The sequence below is a fragment of the Typopeltis vanoorti genome, chromosome 12 (assembly GCF_054136105.1).
Source record: "Typopeltis vanoorti isolate ZY-2024b chromosome 12, IOZ_Tvanoo_1.0, whole genome shotgun sequence".
In the NCBI taxonomy this organism is placed as follows: domain Eukaryota; kingdom Metazoa; phylum Arthropoda; class Arachnida; order Uropygi; family Thelyphonidae; genus Typopeltis; species Typopeltis vanoorti.
The window spans coordinates 2,860,856-2,880,042 of NC_143560.1; the positions used below are offsets into that span (position 1 = coordinate 2,860,856).

The window sequence follows — 19,187 nt, forward strand, 5'->3', positions numbered from 1 at the left end:
GAAATGGAGGAGTACATACTCATTCTTACCTCATAATCATCTCCATGATAATGCACATTTGTATCATTACAGAGTTGCATATCTTGGTCACTCTTACACAGATCTTCACCATTCTTCCCATCATGATCTAGTTTCTGTGACTCTACATATTAGGTCTCACACTAATAAATAATTTCTCCAGACTTCTAATACTGAACACATTCAAATGCAGGCCATCCTTATATAAATTAATTCTTCCATCAAACTCACTCCACACATACAAAAACTTGCATCCATTCCTTCTACAGAAGCCTACCTATGCATTGAATTATTTACCATCAGAGCCCTTCTTTTTCATTCACTACTATCATATATTGGTAATAAATTAATGATTTTCACTCTCTCACTTTTGCCAGCAGTCCTTTTATATCCTCTCCCATACTGTATTTATTGCTAGCTAAATAATTTGTACCTACAAGAACTACAATTTCTTTCACTTAAAAGAAAAGTTTCACTTTTCTTTTCTGTTTTACAATTGCATTTGTTATATTTTTCATTTTTGCTCCAGGAAAACTAGAAGTAATAATTATTCATATGGAATTATGTATGATTATTCTATTATAATTCTGCTCCACTTCCTTGTAACCTTTTATGCACTAAGGATATCCAAGAAACTTGTTTGAATATTTTGTTTAAAAAATAAGTATTACATAAAATAATGTGTAATAATATTTATTGAGTCTACCTTAGGTAACTAATAATGATGGACATCTATGAAAGCTGTAAAAAAATCCATGAGAAAAAACATTGAGCTGTTTCTTGTTGTTGTGGTGGGGAGAAAGTTAAAAGGAAGGCATTATGATTATGAAAAACACTAAGTATATTTAAAGTAAGACTAGTACACATCTGAATATATACACTGCAGTCAATAAGAGTGTTGTACTGAACAGAAAATGCAACATGGTACTTAAATCATTCGAAAAAAAAATCATATATATTACATAGGAAAGTGGATACTAGGTCCAACATTATTTCAAAGCCGAATGTTTGTAGAACTATGAAAGTTTTGTAAGTTGACCTGAGAGCTTATGAGAATACAATTCTTGGCATTCCGGAGTTGCTTTAACTTGCACTACTTAAAAGACATGGGCGCTGCCCAAGTGTCCATGTATTTGCTTCTATTAGTGCATTTGATAAAGGTTTCATTGGCCTGACAACTGTTTCGAACTGGTTGGTTCTCTTCAGAGACCAGGCAGAAATCTTAAGAGAGCAAAAACTCTTGTTCAATAAGGAAATTCAGATGTCAGAGAAATTAATTTTTCTTAAGTGAACTCTTGGTCGATGTGTAAAACATCATATCATATATATATATATATTTAAGACAAAATTTATACATACCGGTTTTGGAATTCCTATCATTAGTTCTGGAAACCTTAAGTTATCCAATTCTTCATGCATACGTAGACGCCTATTAGCTCTAGTCAGTTAGATAAAACAAAAAAATTTATCTAACTTAAATAGCATATTCATTAAAAAAACAAGTCTTAGTTAAATACTATCAAGTTTTTATTCCAGAATTTAATCTAATTTTGAGCATAAATGGTAGTGAGAAAGTGAAAGCAGAGTTACTGAGAGTGAGGCAAGAAACAAAGCACATACAGAGTAAAATGAGGAGAATTACAGATATGCACTGAACAGAAGATGGAATTAAATATGGCTATGTGAAAGAGGTAACAAGTAATTCAAGAGTTATGCTGTAAAGAGATTCAATTATCAGAGGTGTGGAGAATGAAAAGGTGTACAAGGTCTGTTTTCCTGGAGGTAGAATGAGGAGTCAGTGAGGTTAGATGTGAGGAAGAAGTGAGCAAAAGAGTTGGTAGTAGTAGGAGGAAAGAGTAATTTGGTTGGGAATAAGAAGAATGTCAGAGTGGATGTGAGGAAGTTGTTGAAGAGAGTAAAAAATAACAGTCTGAGAGGAAGGGTAGTCAGTGTTGCCAAGGTATGACAGTAAGGAGTTAAGATGGCAAGCAGAAATCATAAATGGTATACTAACAGAGCTGTATGAGGAGAAAGGAGTGCAGTCTGTGAATATGTGAGATGATTTTGAGGGACAGGATAGACCTGTATAAGAGAGATAGACTGCAATTAAATGGTTTTGATGTGTAAGTCAAATGGAGAGATTGTTGCTGGAAGGGATGGAATGACTACAGTGAACAGAGAGATAAGAGATAATATGGAAGAGCAAGATTGTATGTTAGGAGATAAAGAGTGCTTGTGAATGGAGAGGTGAACAATTTTGGTGAGAAGAATGAGAGAACAGAAATGCAGGATACTCAGGAAAATGGGAGAAGTAAGGGTGGACAGGGAGAATAAAATGTGTGGATGCTGAATGTAAAATGTGAATGCATGAGGAAATAAAAAAGGAATGAGATTGCCTGAGATATAGGAGGAGCATTTAGGTCTGGGGGAGGGTTGTGGAGTGGGTGGTGATAGAAAGGAATGGTCAGGGAGGTATGGAGATGTCACATCTGAGAAGTGGCATATCATCAGTAAAACTTGTTATAAACCCAGAAATGAGTTAGTGTGTTTATTTATGTGAATACCATAAGCATCAGAAAGGAATAAAATGGTTGTGTTGATAGGGTCCATTTATCCAGGAAAAACTGTGAGAATAAGTGAGATGTGGTTGGATGAGAATGTTATCCTGATGGGAATAGAAATGGGAGGGATGTGATGTTTTTTGTGAAGATAGACAGGACAAAAAAGGGAGGGGTGCAGTCAATTTATGCCCATCAAAAGTGGAGATGCAAAGGGGGAAAATGAAAGTGGTTTTGAGGTAGCATGATGTGAGTTGAATAGGATAAAATATTTAGCTGGATGTTGATACAGATCTGGTAATATAGGCAAATTAGTCTTGAAATAAGAAAAGGGTCATCATCATTGGTGATTTTTCCATAAAGAGATAGCATCTAGATGCAATCTCTTCAGGGAAAAAAGAATGAATTTCTTGAGTTTTTGAGAGAAAGCTACCTTAGGTAGTATATGTAACAGAGGGCACACAAAGATCAACAAATCATGAATTTGATCATCACATCTGAAGATGTTATTATAAATGGGGTGTGAAATCTTATTCCAGATGGTGAAAGTGATCGCATGGATGGTGGCCAGCTAGATGAAAACTTCTTTTAGCAAGGGATATAGATGGAACAATAAGGATAGTGATTATGAAAAGCTCAGGAGACAGCTTTTCATAATCACCATAATGGAATGAGGAACTGATTTCATCACTTCCTCAATCCATGACATAGTTTCTAGCTATATATACAGGGTGTTCGGGATAAATTTGACATATTTATAATTAATTATATTTTTCCGTAAGTTACATGTATTAACACACACTTCTCTTCATTTAAAAGGTTGGACCCTTCTTCATTCATATACAAGATGTCAGAAAGGATGGATAGCTGGAACCCACCTGAATCATGGAAGAGAATAACTTGTATCATGATGATTCGTGCCGGCCATCAAAATAAGGATATTTCGACTGCTGCCCAATGCTCCCTGAATACAGTAAAAACAATCAGGCATGAACTAGAGACTTGCAATGGTGACTACGAGGATGTAGCAAGAAGAAAGATCCCTAGCAGACGATCTGATTGCGTTCGTACAGCAGAATTCCTCGCAAATCTGCAGGAACAGGTGTTGAAGATCTCTGGCATTGGAATTCGGGCTTTGTCACGTGAAATGAATGTTGCAGCCTCTACTATGAAGCTTGCACTCAATGAAGACCTCCGCTACTACTCATACAAGCGCCGCAAAGGTCAGCTGCTTACAGAAAAGGCCCGTGAAAAACGTTTGATAAACGCGAAGAAACTTCTAAGCAAAGTGAAACATCCTGCGGAACCACAAACAATCTGGTTCTTTTCCAATGAGAAAAACTTTTGCCAGGATCAAAAACACAACACGCAGAATAACAGATGGCTTGCATACAGTACAAAGGACATTCCTCGTGTAATGCAGACTAAATTTCCCCAAACTGTGATGGTTTTCGGATGTGTATCCTCTGAAGGCAATGAGATGCCTCCGCATTTTTTCCAAGAGGGCCTCAGGTTGACTTCAGATGGCTACGTGGAGTTGCTAAACACTGTAGTCAAGCCCTGGATAACAAGGGTAGCCAATGGTAGGCCGTATGTATGGCAGCAGGATTCGGCCCCTTGCCACACCTCTGGGAAAAGTCAAAAATGGTTGTCTGAAAATTTCTACGACTTCACCAGTCCAAATGTTTGGCCTCCAAACTCCCCAGACCTTAACCCCATGGATTATTTTGTATGGGGCGCAGTTGAAAAAGACACCAATCGCACTTCCAGTAATACAAAAGCCCAGTTAATGGATAAAATTAAAACAGTTTTTGCGGCCCTTCCCAGGGAGACTGTAGCATCAGCTTGTTCGAGGTTCCGAAGCAGGATTGAAGCTGTGATCGATGCTAATGGTGGTTATTTTGAGTAAATCTTGTTGATAGTATTGTAATTAACTCTGCCTGTAATGTTTTTTGTCAATTCATTAAATTTAATAGATACAAAGAAGATTTTCTTTTTCCTTACGAAACTGTCAAATTTATCCCGAACACCCTGTATATATATCATGGAATGAGGAACTGGATGGAAAGGAGATATTGGCTGCTTTGGTCCTACCCCACCTATCTTAAAGCACTCAATCTTTCAATTTGTCTATCCTGAGCATCTCCTACCATTTTCTTTGCCAGACGTTGTGGTGGTGATCTTTTGTATTCCACTGCTTTTGTATTCCATTGCCTGAATTGGTGGATGGTGAGGACCACAGTCCTGTTTCTTGATTTCCAATGTTCTTGTGTTAAACAAATGTCTGCACTAAGCATGGAAACAATATGGTGACTCTGAGGGAGCTCAGAGTTCCCAGGTTGACTACTGAGAACAGAAGTGAACCAGGGCTAAAATGAAATGGGTAATAGCTGCCATGCACCACATATAGTGGGATCATCTATGAATAGGCATTGAGTGACAGCAAGGTCAGTAAAACTGGATGTGGTTCTTTTAGAAAAAAAAACTAATTAGGAGTCACCCCTGGAGATTCTGTAAAAATGTGGTTACTAAGGCTGTGAAGACTAGATATTTTTTGCTTGGAGAGCAGTGAATGACTGAAGTAAACTGACAGTGGCAGTTGTGAGTACTCTGACTGTGAATAAGTTTAGGGAGAGACATGATAAATCTTGTGTGAATAATGATTAGTGTGGATATCTTAGTATGAGTTTCACTCCATAAAGGCACCTTCTTCTTCTTCTCTTTGAGGATTAGGCACCTGCCTGGTCTGGCTTTACTGGTTTCCATCTTGCAGCTGGTCTTACTCTCTCTCTCTCCCTCCCTTTGGTCTATATCTATCCACTTCTTTTGGTAGCTGATATTTTTCCATCCTAAATAGATGTTCTTCCCATTTCTCTCTATATTCCTTGATCTTTTCCTTTATGTTGTAAATATCTAATTCTTTTCTGATGTCTTCATTTCTTATATGTCCAATTTTGTGAATCCTTTAATTGCTCTTAAAAATCTCATCTCTGCAGCTTGTATTTTACTTTCATCTTTCTTTTAATGGTCCATGTTTCTGAACCATATAGTAGAGTGGCAGTGACTAAACCAAGATGAGAAACTAAACTAAAATTATAGTTTAGTTTCTCATTTTGGTTTTTTATTCAGTGTCCTTTTATTTGTTCCACAGATTTCTGAAATATTTTTATTTTTTCATCTATATCTTTATCTTTTAGATATGTTATTATACAGCCTAAACAACTAAACTCTGTCATCTGTTCTATTATTTTATTTTCTATAACTATATAGAAAACCTTTTAAGCTAGGCGACCTTTAAAGGCCATGACTTTTGTTTTCTTTCATGAAATTTTTAAATTGTATTGTTGGGTTATTTTGTTTAATTCATGAACTGATTTTTGAAGGTCATCTTCATTGTCTCAGAATATAATCTGATCATCTGCATACAGAATTGTACTGATAACAGTTCTTCTGATTAACTGGATACCTTGTTTTATTGTTGTTTTCCATAAAGGCATCTGTAATAATAATAATTATTATTATTATATTACAGTATCTCCATGGAGCCTAGAGACCCAGATCAATCATCATACACACAAATCCTATCATACCGCTCTTTAAATCCATTCACCATTAGGGAACTCACAACCAATTCTGGCAATCCATTCCACTCACTCACCACTCTCCATGCAAAAATTCTGGTCCCACACTCCTAGTAGAGTGTGGGACCAAATCATAGTCTGATTTGGCCTTCCCTACCATACTAGTCATCTTCCTTACCATACTAGTCACCCTTCTTACTGCTCATGAGTCTGCCGATCACTTTTTTCATTATATTTCCTCCACAATGTGTTCTGTTTTTGCAGCTCTTGCTTTATATCCCTACTCATCCACTTTAATTCTAACTTGGTTTATCCTCCTGACCTTGGGTATGAAGGCTGATACTGCTACTCTCAAGCAATCTCTGACCATTTGCCATGCACTACTGACATTCTTTCCTTGTAGCTTCTCAAGCCATGACACTGTTCCAAGATGACTCCAGAGTCTCTCATAATCACCAGTTTAACATAAACCCTTTCTTGGCAGAGAACTCCACGTTTGGCCACTTCCCAGAACAAGACTACACGGTCACTCTTCCGAATTGGAGGCAGAGAGTGTCTACCTTGGTTATGGATACATTTTCTGATGCTATTATCAGATCCAATACCCTCAAAGCTCTTGTCCTTTCTATAACATGTTGTTTCATGTAATTATCCCTTGGCAACTGTATAAATCTCACTTCCATCTTGCCATATCTCCTTTCCTCCCTCCAATTGATGTCCCCATAGTTAAAGTCTCCCATAATAATTGTTCGGCCTACACTCATTGTGCTAATCTGCTGATACATAGCATCTACATCTTCCTGTGGACCCCCTTGCAGCATCAACAATGTATTTTGTCCTATTTGAATCTATCTCACACCGGACAGCATCAAAAGAACCATCTTTAACTGCTAATTTTGTTGGTTGTACTTTTGCAACTATTATCAGCAATGATATCCTCCCGAATAATAATAATAATAGGGAGGATATCATTGCTGATGATAGTTGCAAAAGTATGCATTTTTCTTATCCTCTTCTCACATTTGCATAAATATTAACATAAATATAATACTTGCATAAATATTGCTTGGACTTACACTTAACAGGATAAATCCCCTGTAATTCTAACATTCAGTTTGATTTTCCTTTTTTATTGAAGGTATTATTACTATGGGAGTTCTATGCCAATCATCAAGAATCTCACTCTCTGACCAAGGGCATATGAATTATGCAGTGGGGCTATTGTAAACCCTTTAGACTTTCATATTTGGATATTTCTGGTCAAATACCATCTTCTCCAGTGGCCTTTACACATTTCAGTTATATGACGGCTTTTCTACCTCAAGTATTGATATGTAATATTCATTTCATTTCTATTCAGTATTTTGCTACCACAGTTCTGCATTTATATAACAGCTAATAACAAATAAACTTGGAATGCATTAATTATATAATGGGTTTTATCCTTTATCCAATGTTAGCAAACAAAGTTTGTGCCTGAAGTACTTTCAGGACTGGGGTAACTCATGGTAAAGGTGGTATAAGTTCTCATCACTTGCCTCAGTATCTCCCATACCGCAAATCACATCTCTGCATGGATATGTATAATGCATTATGGGAAGGGCAACTACCCAGACTAGTTTCGACCTTTAATGAGGTGCTGTTTAAGTAAAGACCTCTCTAAAAATTAGGTGGTCCCCCAGACCACTCCCTATGAGTGACCGAAGGACCATCCAGCTCAGCAGTGGCTCCACTCAGTGACAGGCTCACCCCAACACTACCAAGCAGAGCCATAATCTCAGTGGTGGCCCCAAGAGACAGGCAAAGACCTACACCCAAGCAGAGCCTCTCACATCTCAGGGAAAGCAACCAATTCTCCACAAAAGCACATCAGTGGGAGCCAGACCCAGAGGTGGTCTGGCTCCCATACTAAGGTGGAAGTAATGGAGAAGTCATATTTACCTATACGAGTTGCCAAAGGGTGTCACACCCTATTATTAAAATTCTCTGGATAAGAGATACGTTTATGGAAGTTTTTTCACTTGGCTATGCCCTAATTATATATTGGGTTTTATCCTTTATCCAAGTGTTAGCAAACAAAGTTTGTGCTTGAAGTACTTTCAGGACTGGGGAAACTCATGGTAAAGGTGGTATAAGTTCTCATCACTTGCCTTAGTATCTCCCATAATGCAAAACACATCTCCTTTCGGACATGTGTAATGCTATGCATTAAGGGAAGGGCCACTACCCAGATCAGTTTCGACCTTTACTGAGAGTGATAGATTTTGTGTTTTCTAGGAAGGACCTCCCACAATGAGTCTTTTAACTCCATGGAGGCCTGAATAATAATAATTTTTTTTTTTTTTTTGATATGATATTTTTTAATGATTTGCTAAAATATTTACACATACAATAAACATCTTGAGTGACATTGCAACTTATAATTTTACAGAATTCAGCACAAAGTGCTGCATTTTCTACATTGGATTTCAATTAAAATTTTTAAAAATATGTTTTTGCCTCTATATTATGTATTTACACTTATTTACACTTATTATATATTAACAATAAAGATTATACACAATTTTTGAATATAGAATATATATATATCTATATATATATATATTTTTTTTTTTTAACAAAAAAAATTATTTTTATTTTATTCTTTTTTTTTATTATTTTATTTTTTTTCAATTAAAATTTTTTTAATAATACTTTTTTGCTTCTATATTATGTATTTACAACACATGCTCTTCTAATATTAACAATAAAGACTATACAGAATTTTTGAATACAGAGTATACAGAATAATAATAATAATAATAATAATAATAATAATTGAGAAAGAGGATAAAACATACAAATTTCTGCATTTACTTATAAGGATTACTTGTAGATGAGTGAGGCAAGTTAATCCCACCTACTTCGAAGCTTGGGTTAGCTTTTATGAAGAGAGTGGGATTTAGCCTTCACTATTTGTGTTGTTGCTACTGTTTATGTATGGGATGTAGGCATTGGATGCTAGTGATTTGTGATGTGTATATTAGTGTCAATGGTTTCTTAACTTTGTTGGTAGATTTTCCAGAGTTCGTTTTTTAATGTACTGTAGTTATCTACGTGTTTTAACTTTCTTGGTAGGTTGCTGAGTTGCGTGGGTATCTGATGTGATCTCACAAAAGAACCGTATGAGTTGTTCAAGGGTGTGGGGATGTAGAGAGTTGTTGTAGGTCGTGTTATACGATATGTGTCTCTGTTGTTTCGATAGATGATGTTGAAGTAATTCCTTGTTAATGTCATGTAGTGTTTCAGGTTTTAATGCTCAGAATTCTGTGTATCGCCATGTGCTTGTCAGATACTGATTGTTGCGTGTAAGGTGTCCAGATCACTGTTGACATGATTTTCCTGTGTAGTGTTTCTAATTTTGTTAGGTGGCTGTTGATGTATTTGCATAGACTGTTATTCTGTATCTGAGTAGGGATTCGCAGATACTGTGATATAGGAGTTCTTTATGTTGGGTGGAATAATGTCTTTAACTTGGAAGAGTTTTGCTGTGATGATCCGGAGTTTCGTGTGTAGGTATTCTATATGTTTTGTCCATTTAAGGTGGGAATCTATATAGAGACCGAGGTATTTTGCGTGTATTACAGGTTTGGTTTCGGAACATTGGCAGGTATTTTTGTTGTTAATGCAGCGGTATGTGTGACAATGTATCGATAGTGATGTGGGGCGTATGATTCTTGGGTTGTGTATTATCAACATCTGTGTTTTGGTGCCGTTGATTAGAATTGCGTTTTGGTGGAAGTATCTTGTGATTTCATTTAGGACTTGTTGCGCTTTGCAGAGAGCAATGTTAATGTCTGTGTGGATTGCTAGTAGTGCAGAGTCATCTGCGTATTGAAATATCTGACTTCTTATGGATATGTTATGAACATCGTTAATGTATATGTTGAATAGAGTGGGTGATAATATGGCACCTTGAGGTACAACGTGTTTTACTTGTATACTCCGACTGTGACATGTACTTATTTTTGTTACTTGTGTTCTGTTTGAGAGGCAGTTCTTGAACCATGTTGCAGTGTTCCTCTTATACCTATTGAGTATAGTTTGGTGAGTAGTATATCATGTTCAAGTGTGTCAAATGCTTTGGTTAGGTGCAGCAGTATAAGGACGGCGTACTTGTTTTTGTCGAGAGCTTTGTTTATTGTGTCGGCGATGTCTTCTAATAAAGTAATGGTGCTTTTTGTTTTCTGAAAGCCGTATTGGTTTTGTGAGATGATGTTGTACTTCTGTAAATAGTTCTGTAGTCTGGTGTGTGTTATTTTTTCTAGAATTTTTGAGATGACTGGTAGTGTAGCTATTGGTCTGTAGTTCTGAGTATCGTTTCTTTTGCCGTGTTTGTATATTGGTGTAATTACTGCAGTTTTTAGTTGTTGTGGAATAATGCCTGTGTCGAATATTATGTTCACGAGTTTCAAAAGTATTGGATTTATTTGTTCAAAGTGTGTTATAAGGTCTGTGAGTCTTATTTTGTCTATTCCTGGAGTGATGTTTGGTTTTAGTTGTAAGATTGCTTCTTTCAGTTCCTGTTTAGTTATGGGTGGAAAATACATCATTTGTTGTTGACTTTGTGTCGGTAGTCTTTTGTTGATCGTTGGTAGTTTGTCTTTTTTGAGTTGTGTGATGTTGTTTGTGAAAGCATGGTTGAATGAGTCTGCTAGTTCCTCTTGGTTTGTGTCCTGACTGAAGCTTTTTGCAATAAAATCTTGTGCTGAAGTTTTTTTTTTTCAGGTTACTAATTCGTTGACTGTAGCCCATGTTTGCTTACTGTTGTCAGTATATTCCATGAATTTTTGGAAGTAGTAGCGTCTTTTTGCCCTACGAATTTTTGTTGTTAGTTTATTTCTTGTGTTTTTGTATAAGGTTTGTAAATGGGTGTTACTGGGTGACTTTTTAAGTTTTTGCCATAGATTTTCTTGTACAGTAATAGTATTTAGCATGTCGTCGTTTATCCATGGATTGTTGTCTGTTTGTCACCTCGTTTGTGTAGGTTTTGTTGCTTTTTTGTATTCTGTAAACTTTAGTTGAAAATTCTCGTATGATGTTACAGGATCATTTATTTTAAGTAGGGAATTCCAGTCTGTATTTTTATTTTTTACTTGGTTATCGACAATGCTCTTTAGTATGATCAAGTTTTGTCAACTTTTGTGGTGGTAGTGGGAGGGGGGGTAGGAAACGTAATAAAACGAAGTTGAGACAAAGTAGTGATCGGCAATTTATACGTTAGTTACTGATGATGTATATGTATGGATGGGAGCCCGTATGTTGATATGATCAATGCATGATTGTGTTAGTGAGTTATTGAGTATTTCTTCTCTTGTTGGGGAGGACGCGTGGTCAAGAGTATTTATGTTAATGTCTCCTATTAGGATGAGCCTGTGTGTTGTACGCAGTTCGATGTCGCTTAGCCATGTTTCTAACTCGTGAAGAAAACTGAGTGGATTATTATCTGGGGGTCTGTATATTGTGTTTATTGTGTATTTGATACTATTGTGGCTATTTGTGATTTACAAAATTAGTGTTTCTGCATGTTCGAAGTGAGTTTGTTTTTCTGTCACATTGTATTTTCTTTGATAAATGCCACAATGCCACCTCCTCTTTTGTTTGGTCTACATAAGTTGTAGGTTTGATAATTATTTATGTTGTATGCATAAATTTCTGTGTCGTTCAATGCAACTTCGGTCAGTATTAGCGCGTCTATGTTTATCATGGTATAATTGAGCTGTGTTATCAATGTAAGCCAGTGTTTTTTTATACTTCTTATGTTTGTGTGTATGATAGTGAAGTTAGTGTTGGTGCAAATGTTGTCTGACCATTTCTTCAAAGGGTCAAAGACCTTGAAGTTTATGTTGTCTGACTGGATATGTTCACCTATGTTTGAGATCTCCATTATGTAGTTTTTAAATGAGTTCTAATCTTATTCTTAAGGATCTGAAAAGTTTGTGTTTTATATTGGTAGGCTGTGTAAGTCGGATTCACTTGTAATTATGTATACTCGAGTGTTTTCATTCTTTCTCAAAAATATCTGGGAATTCTTTGTTCACAGGAACTTGTAGTTGTTCTCTGTTTTTGTCTTCCTTGCTTGGTATAGATATACATACTATGCATAATATACATAATAATAATAATAATTTTTTTTTTACGTCTCAGATAAATTGCATGCATAGATGCTGTAATAAATATATATATATATATATATATATATATATATATAATATTTATGACACATTACAATTGTGAGTAACAGATACTTGCAAGTTAATAATTTTCTTCCTCGAAGCATAGCAGAGCTTATCTGAGGAAGATAATAGATGATAAATGGTGGTGGTTTCTTGGTTATGTTTCTATACTGGTCACAAGCCAGGTGTTAATTTTACTGTTTGTTGGTACGTGCTTGGAAGACTTTGACTGCTATCACAGTTTAACTTCTTTTTTTTTTTTTTTTTGCAAATAGGGTTGGATTTTGACATGGTGTGTTTGTTTCTTTGTGTTCTTGTAATGATGGTTTTTGAGAGGGGGTTTGTCATAGGTTTGTGTGTGTGTGGGGAGAGAGAAACAGGAATTGCTCTAATTTTCATTCTTGCTATAATATTTATATAGCACCTGTTTCAGCTCTCTGTATGTTCCTAGGTTTCTGTTGTCGAACGGCAGTTTGTTTATCATGTCAGGTATGTAGAAGTTTCGGGTAGCTTTGCCGTAGTGATTGTTGTACTTATATGTTATGTAGTTTGTTGACTGTGGTCTTGTTATTTGATATGTTGTTCTGGTTACTCTATAGGTTTGGCTGTAGTAATGTTTTAACATGACTGTGTAGTGGCATAAGTGTTTCACCTTAAATATTTTGTGTTCTGTCCATGCTTCCTGCATAAGTGTGGGTTGTTCCCAGAATATCAGTTTTACCATTTTATCTTGCAACCATTGTAACCTGTTAAGTCTGTAGTCTGAGCAGAATGCGTATGATGTGATTGCATATCTTAAAATGTTTTCACATAATGCTTTATAGATTAGTATTTTTATGTGGGTTGGGGCAATGTCTTTTAATCTGTATAGTTTGCTGGCTATTGTCCTAAGCTTGGTATGTAGGTAGTTTGTATGGCTATTCCAACTTTGATCAGCATTGAAGTGAAGTCTGAGATAGCATGTTGTTTTCACCTGTGTGATGGTTGTGCTTTTAGGTTCTGTGCTTTGTGTATAGCTGGATGAATGTTAGATAGTGAGATATTTAGTTTGTATGGGCAGGGTTTGGGGGTTTTTGAATACCATTAGCTTTGTTTTTCCAGGGTTTATATATATGCCGTTTTCGGTTAACCAGTTAGTGATTTGATTGATGTCGTGTTGCATATTTGTGTAAGTGATATTTGCACTGTTGTGAATGGATACTTGGCCGTGTCGTCTGCATACTGAAAATAATAATAAAAATAATAATCATAACAAAATATCAGCATATAAGTTAATAAATATTATTTTCTTGTAATTCTGTGTTGTATCTTTATGTTGAAACATGGCAATAGTGATGACATTGGTCCATGTCCTGAATAGAAATCAAACAGTTCCTATTATTATTAGCTTTGTCCTTTTTCTCAAAATTTATAAATTTTCAAATAAAATTTATTATTATTATTTTTATGTCAGCTGCTTTCTCTAATGACAAGAAATATTCCTCTACTTATTCTTTTTGTAGAACTTTCTGTCAGACATAGGCACAAACAGATTCATTGTCTAATTCCCCATTATGAAAACTGCCTGCATAACTTAACATAAAATTGCCTACCATTCAAGAAGTTTATTTTTGTATTTAATACTGAATTAGAAAGCTGCTCTCTTTCCTTTTTCTAACCTCTATTTTCCTAATATAACATCCATTTGTTATTTAGCAGAATTTCACTTCTTTTACTCTTCTTTGTCTAAATAACATCAATTACACTGACATGATACTTCTCTAAATTTTTTGCTAGTTTAACTTATGATTACCATTGTGATTTGATTATGATTATGATTATGTCCAATCCAAACAAAAACTAACTTAGTTTTTGTTAGTTTAACCATGAGCACAAGAAGTATCTATTGATACTTCTTGTGCTCATGGTAATTACCTTGAATTCTGCAGATGTTGAGTTTTAGTTTGTTCCATTTTCACATTTCAGATTTGTGATGCTTTTTTCCCCCCTCAAGTATTGTTATGTTCTCCTAATTGATTACTTACTCTTAATTTACTATTTTTCTAAAGTAATTTGAAATATTTCTTTCAATTCAAAGTAATCTTCTGAGATCAGATTGAAGGTCTGTGGACTTAAAAAAAAAAAAAAAAAAAAAAAAAAAAAAAAAAACTAGATGATAACCAAATAAGAGGAGACACAATAGAAGCATGTAAATTATTAAGGAGATTTTATAGGATTGACACCAAAGACTGTTTTCAGTATATGGCAGGAAGGGAGAGAACAAGTAGCTACACCTGGAAATTGTATAAGAGTGTGATTAGCAAGGATGTGGACTATATTTTTTGCTTGGAGAGTGATTAATGGGTGGAATAGGTTGCCAGAGGTGGTTGTGAGTGTTTATCAGTGAATGAGTTCAAGAAGTATGATAGGTATCGTTGTGTGAACAATGATTAGAGTCGACCTCCCATGATGAGTCCCTGACTCTATGAAGATGCCTCAGAAATAATAATAATAATAATTACTCCAGACATCCAGAATACTGTCCTGTAATGCTTTGCTGCCATTAACTGAACTATAATAATAATATAAATAAAACTTGTAAAACCATGCACAATAGTGTGTTGGAAGTCTGCTCATACCGGTTTACATAAGCCAGTTAAATCTACAATGGCTAGTATAATTTGGGCAATAAACTTATATACAGTGACAAGGAAGGTCCAGCAGAGGACACTCTTATTTTGGAACCCCTTGTGCTTCTCTTCCCCCCCCCCCCAACTTCCCTATGTGGCAGTGTTAGGGATTATCTGCTGCAGCAATTTTGCAGTATTTTTTTTTAATAAAAAAAAAAAAAGGGCTTCTTCTTCATCTTCTTAAGGTAATAACATTTCCATGCTTGGCATCTGTTAAAGATTTTGCATTTATGAAATTGCCATAAACCTAATAGGCCATTACACTAAGAAGCAGATATGGTCCAGGTAAAATTAAGTGGAATGCATATTTATATTTATACTTTTGTTTTGTAATTCTCACAAAGAGAGAACCTGCTGCTTTTTTTTTTTTAATCAAGCCAGTTGTTAAAAATTTACCAGCACTCCCAACTCGGTTGTTTGAGTTGGATACACACCAACTCAAAAACTGCACATTGAATTACAACTATATTATAAAAAACTCTAACATAAATGACATAGCATCATGAATAAAAAAAAATTAAAAAAAAACTAATTATATGCAACTTTTTAGAGCTGCATTTCAACAACATTCTTCCATGTATCACTTAGCAGAGATTCAGTTAAATTTTGTTCAATTAAATTTAAATGTTTATTTAGATTTAGTTGGATGTTACTATAGATCCAGGAATTTGGAAGGTAATGAAAAGGAAATATACAAGCAAATTGGCCTAGCAAATAAGAAGAGGGTGATCATTTTAGGTTACCATAATTATTGTAATACAGACTGGAATGATATCATCACAGTAGAACAAAATGAGTTTTTCAATTTTTTTGAAGGACAATTAATTTAGACAATAGGTAGCAAGGACACACAAAGATCAAGAGTTATTGATTTAATCATCTCAGCACAGGATGCTATTGTAAACTGGACTGAATTTCCCTCCATTTGATGAGGTGTGAGACCATGAAGTGAGTGCTTGAGTAATAGCCAGTCATTTGCATACCTTTGTGAGGGATATATGTGTAAAGGACACATGTGGGACTACAGCTAGTGATTACAGAAATTCAGATGGCAGCTTGGAGCTATAGCATGGAATGAGAAATTAAGTGGGGGGAAAAAAAAGGTGTTGCTTGGGCACTAGTCAAGAGTCATTTAACAGCAGCAATGCCTGAACATATTCTAAAGATAAGGAAGTTTAAAAAAAAGTAGGTGTGAAATGGATTAATGGTAAATTAAGCATAGTAGGCAATCTGGAGAAAGAAGAAGGTATTAAGCAGAGAGCATAAGATGAGTGGTGATAATCAGTTAATATATATATGACAATCATATGAAAGAATGCTAAACTTATAGCACATCAGTACCAAGTGTGGGCAAGAGGGTAAGAAGAAAGAAAGACATAATCTGTTGACAGATTTCTTGAACAGCAGCTGTTAGTTATAGTTTTTGAGAAAGACAGAATAAGAGAGGCTGTTCCAAAGATGTTGGCAAGGATAGTAGAAGTGCAGTAATTGAATCAAGAAAATTGGAAGCCATGTCTAAATGTACTCCAAAAGTCAGGAGGTTAAACAAAGTACGTTTGAAATGGAATAATGGTCCGATTAAGCACAGCATGCAATTTGGAAGAAGAAGGTATTATGAAGAGAGCATGAGATGAGTGTCAATAATCAATTACACAAGGAGTATAGAGAGAAAGTCAGGAAGGTGAATTGGTTGATAGGGTTAGTAACAATGCAATATAAGCAGCAATTAACCAATCAGGCAAGAAAAATAAGAGAGCAGGATGAAAATAGTGGTGTGGTAGCTGTTGCAGAGGATATAGCTGAGATATTATTATTATTATTATTTCAGGCAACTCCAAGGAGTCGACAGACTCATTCAGGGAAGCCCTAACATCATGTCAAGAACAACTATTCGACATTCACACAGTATCTATCATACCTCGCCTTGAACTCATTCACGGTCATAGCACATACAACAAACTCTGGCAGCTTATTCCACTCATTCACCACTCTTCAAGTAAAAAACCTAGCTCTAACACTCCTGCTAACCACAGGGTTAGCAGGGGTGTTAGAGCTAGGTTGGCCCTAGTCTTTTGCGATGTGTCCCCTAAACTTCAACTCCCTATCCACCAACACTCCCAAATCCCTGGCCTCATCAATCTCCTGTGGAGTATGGTTCCACCAATGTGATATACTGCTGCTAATCTTTTCACCCCACCTCTAACACCCCTGCTAACCACAGGGTTAGCAGGGGTGTTAGAGCTAGGTTGGCCCCAAGTCCTCCCACCACCAGTCCTATTCCCAAAAATATCTTCTGGATTAATCTTATAGAAACCCTTTAGTAATTTGAATATCTCAATCATATCACCCTTTTTCCGCCTATCAAACAATTTTTGCAACCCACAAATCTTCAGCCTGTTCTCATAAGGTTCATTCCACAGACCTGCTATCATCTTGGTCACTCATCGCTGGATCCTCTCCACCTCCTCCCCATCAAGAAGAAACCCTGGCACCCATATCTGGGCACAGTAGTCTAGATGGGGTCTTATCAAGGCTCGATACAGAGGAACAATAACTTGTTTGTTTCTACTTGTTAAAGTATTTTTCAGAAGCCAAGTGATTTGATGAGCTGATTTAGCGACTTTTGCGATGTGTGCCCTAAACTTCAACTCCATATCCACCAACACTCCCAAATCCCTGGCCTCATCAATCTCCTGTGGAGTACGGTTCCACCAATGTGATATACTGCTGCTAATCTTTTCACCCCAAAATGCATAACTTACACTCTGCCACATTAAATTGACATCCATTTTCCTTAGCCCAGTCCTCCAAACTATCCAAATCATCTTGCAAAATTTTGACATCCTGTGCACTCACAATTGCTCCACCCAACTTTGCATCATCAGCAAACAAGTGAACACTTCCTCTCAGATCCTTTCCTATATCGTTAATGAACAAATTGAAAAGTAGTGGTCCAAGAACAGAACCCTGCGGCACACCACTAGTCACAAGCCGTTTTTTTGGACTCAACTCCTCAATAAACCATTCTCTGGTATCTCTCCATCAACCACCCTCCTATCCATCTCACCAACTCTATATCCATCCCCATCTGTTCCAGTTTACTGATTAGAGTTCCATGTGGTATCCTGTCAAAGGCCTTGGCAAAGTCCAGTAGAATCACTGTAAACCCATTACCTTTATCCAGTTCAGCCATCACTGTGTTATAAAACATTAGCAAGTTACTGAGGCATGATCTACCCTTCACAAAAACATGTTGTCCCCATACAGTATCCCATTTTCATCTATCCAATCCTGTATTCTTCTCTTGACTAATTTCTCCAAGACCTTGACAATGATTCCTGATACACTAATCGGTCGGTAATTTACAACAGCAGTCTTGGAACCTCCTTTATGACGGAATTATTTTCCCCTCTTTCCACGCTCTCGGGACTAACCCAGACCCGAGACTCAAATTAAACAAAATGGTCAAGGGTACTGACAATTCTTTAGCTGCTTCACACGTACGACACGAGCTGGTATACCATCCAACCCCACAGATGTATTGACATTGAGGTTTTGCAATAGACTGCTCACCTCCACTTCAATCACCACAATTCCCGTATAATCTATTGGTTTGTTCATTTCTGCAATGACACCACCTGGATGATATATTCTTGCAAAGTGTTCGCTCAGTAAATCAACTATATCAACTGATTCGGTTACCTCCCTACCATCGGCATTCTTTAAAATCATTCTGCCATATACATTTTTTCTTTTACTTACAACATATCGAAAAAACTGTTTGGGATTGTCTTTAGCCTGCATGGCCAATGTTCTTTTATAATCCTTTTTTGCTTTTCTTACCACACTTGTTACCCTTCTGGCCTGCACTTTATACCGTTCATGTGCCTGCCGGTCACCTTTCTCCTTATATTTCCTCCATAGTTGTTTCTTTTTTTGCAGCTCAAGCTTAATGGTGTTATTCATCCATTTAACCCGTACTTGATTTATTATTCAGACTCTAGGTATACAGTCAGCCATTGCATCATGCAAACACTTCTTAACCGCCTCCCATGCACTATCAACTTCTAGCCCTTGCAGTTGTACATGCCATGGCACTGAACCAATCAAATTCCTAAGCTTGTCATACTTACCAGCTCGATAATG

The 19,187-nt window shown here is 36.2% G+C and overlaps 1 protein-coding gene across 6 annotated transcripts in view; it reads right to left on the bottom strand.

Moving 5' to 3' along the window:
* LOC150100549 (uncharacterized) overlaps positions 1-19,187 on the bottom strand; it is an 844,187-nt gene that overhangs the window by 94,272 nt on the left and 730,728 nt on the right. For all 6 annotated transcript variants that reach the window (XR_016549159.1, XM_090401348.1, XM_090401347.1 and 3 more), the window contains one exon: positions 1,378-1,456. Coding sequence is in view for 5 of the 6 variants with exons in the window: in XM_090401348.1 (XP_090257474.1) it covers positions 1,378-1,456 (79 nt within the window). In the remaining variant the exon portion in view is untranslated. The remainder of the gene's footprint in view (positions 1-1,377; positions 1,457-19,187) is intronic.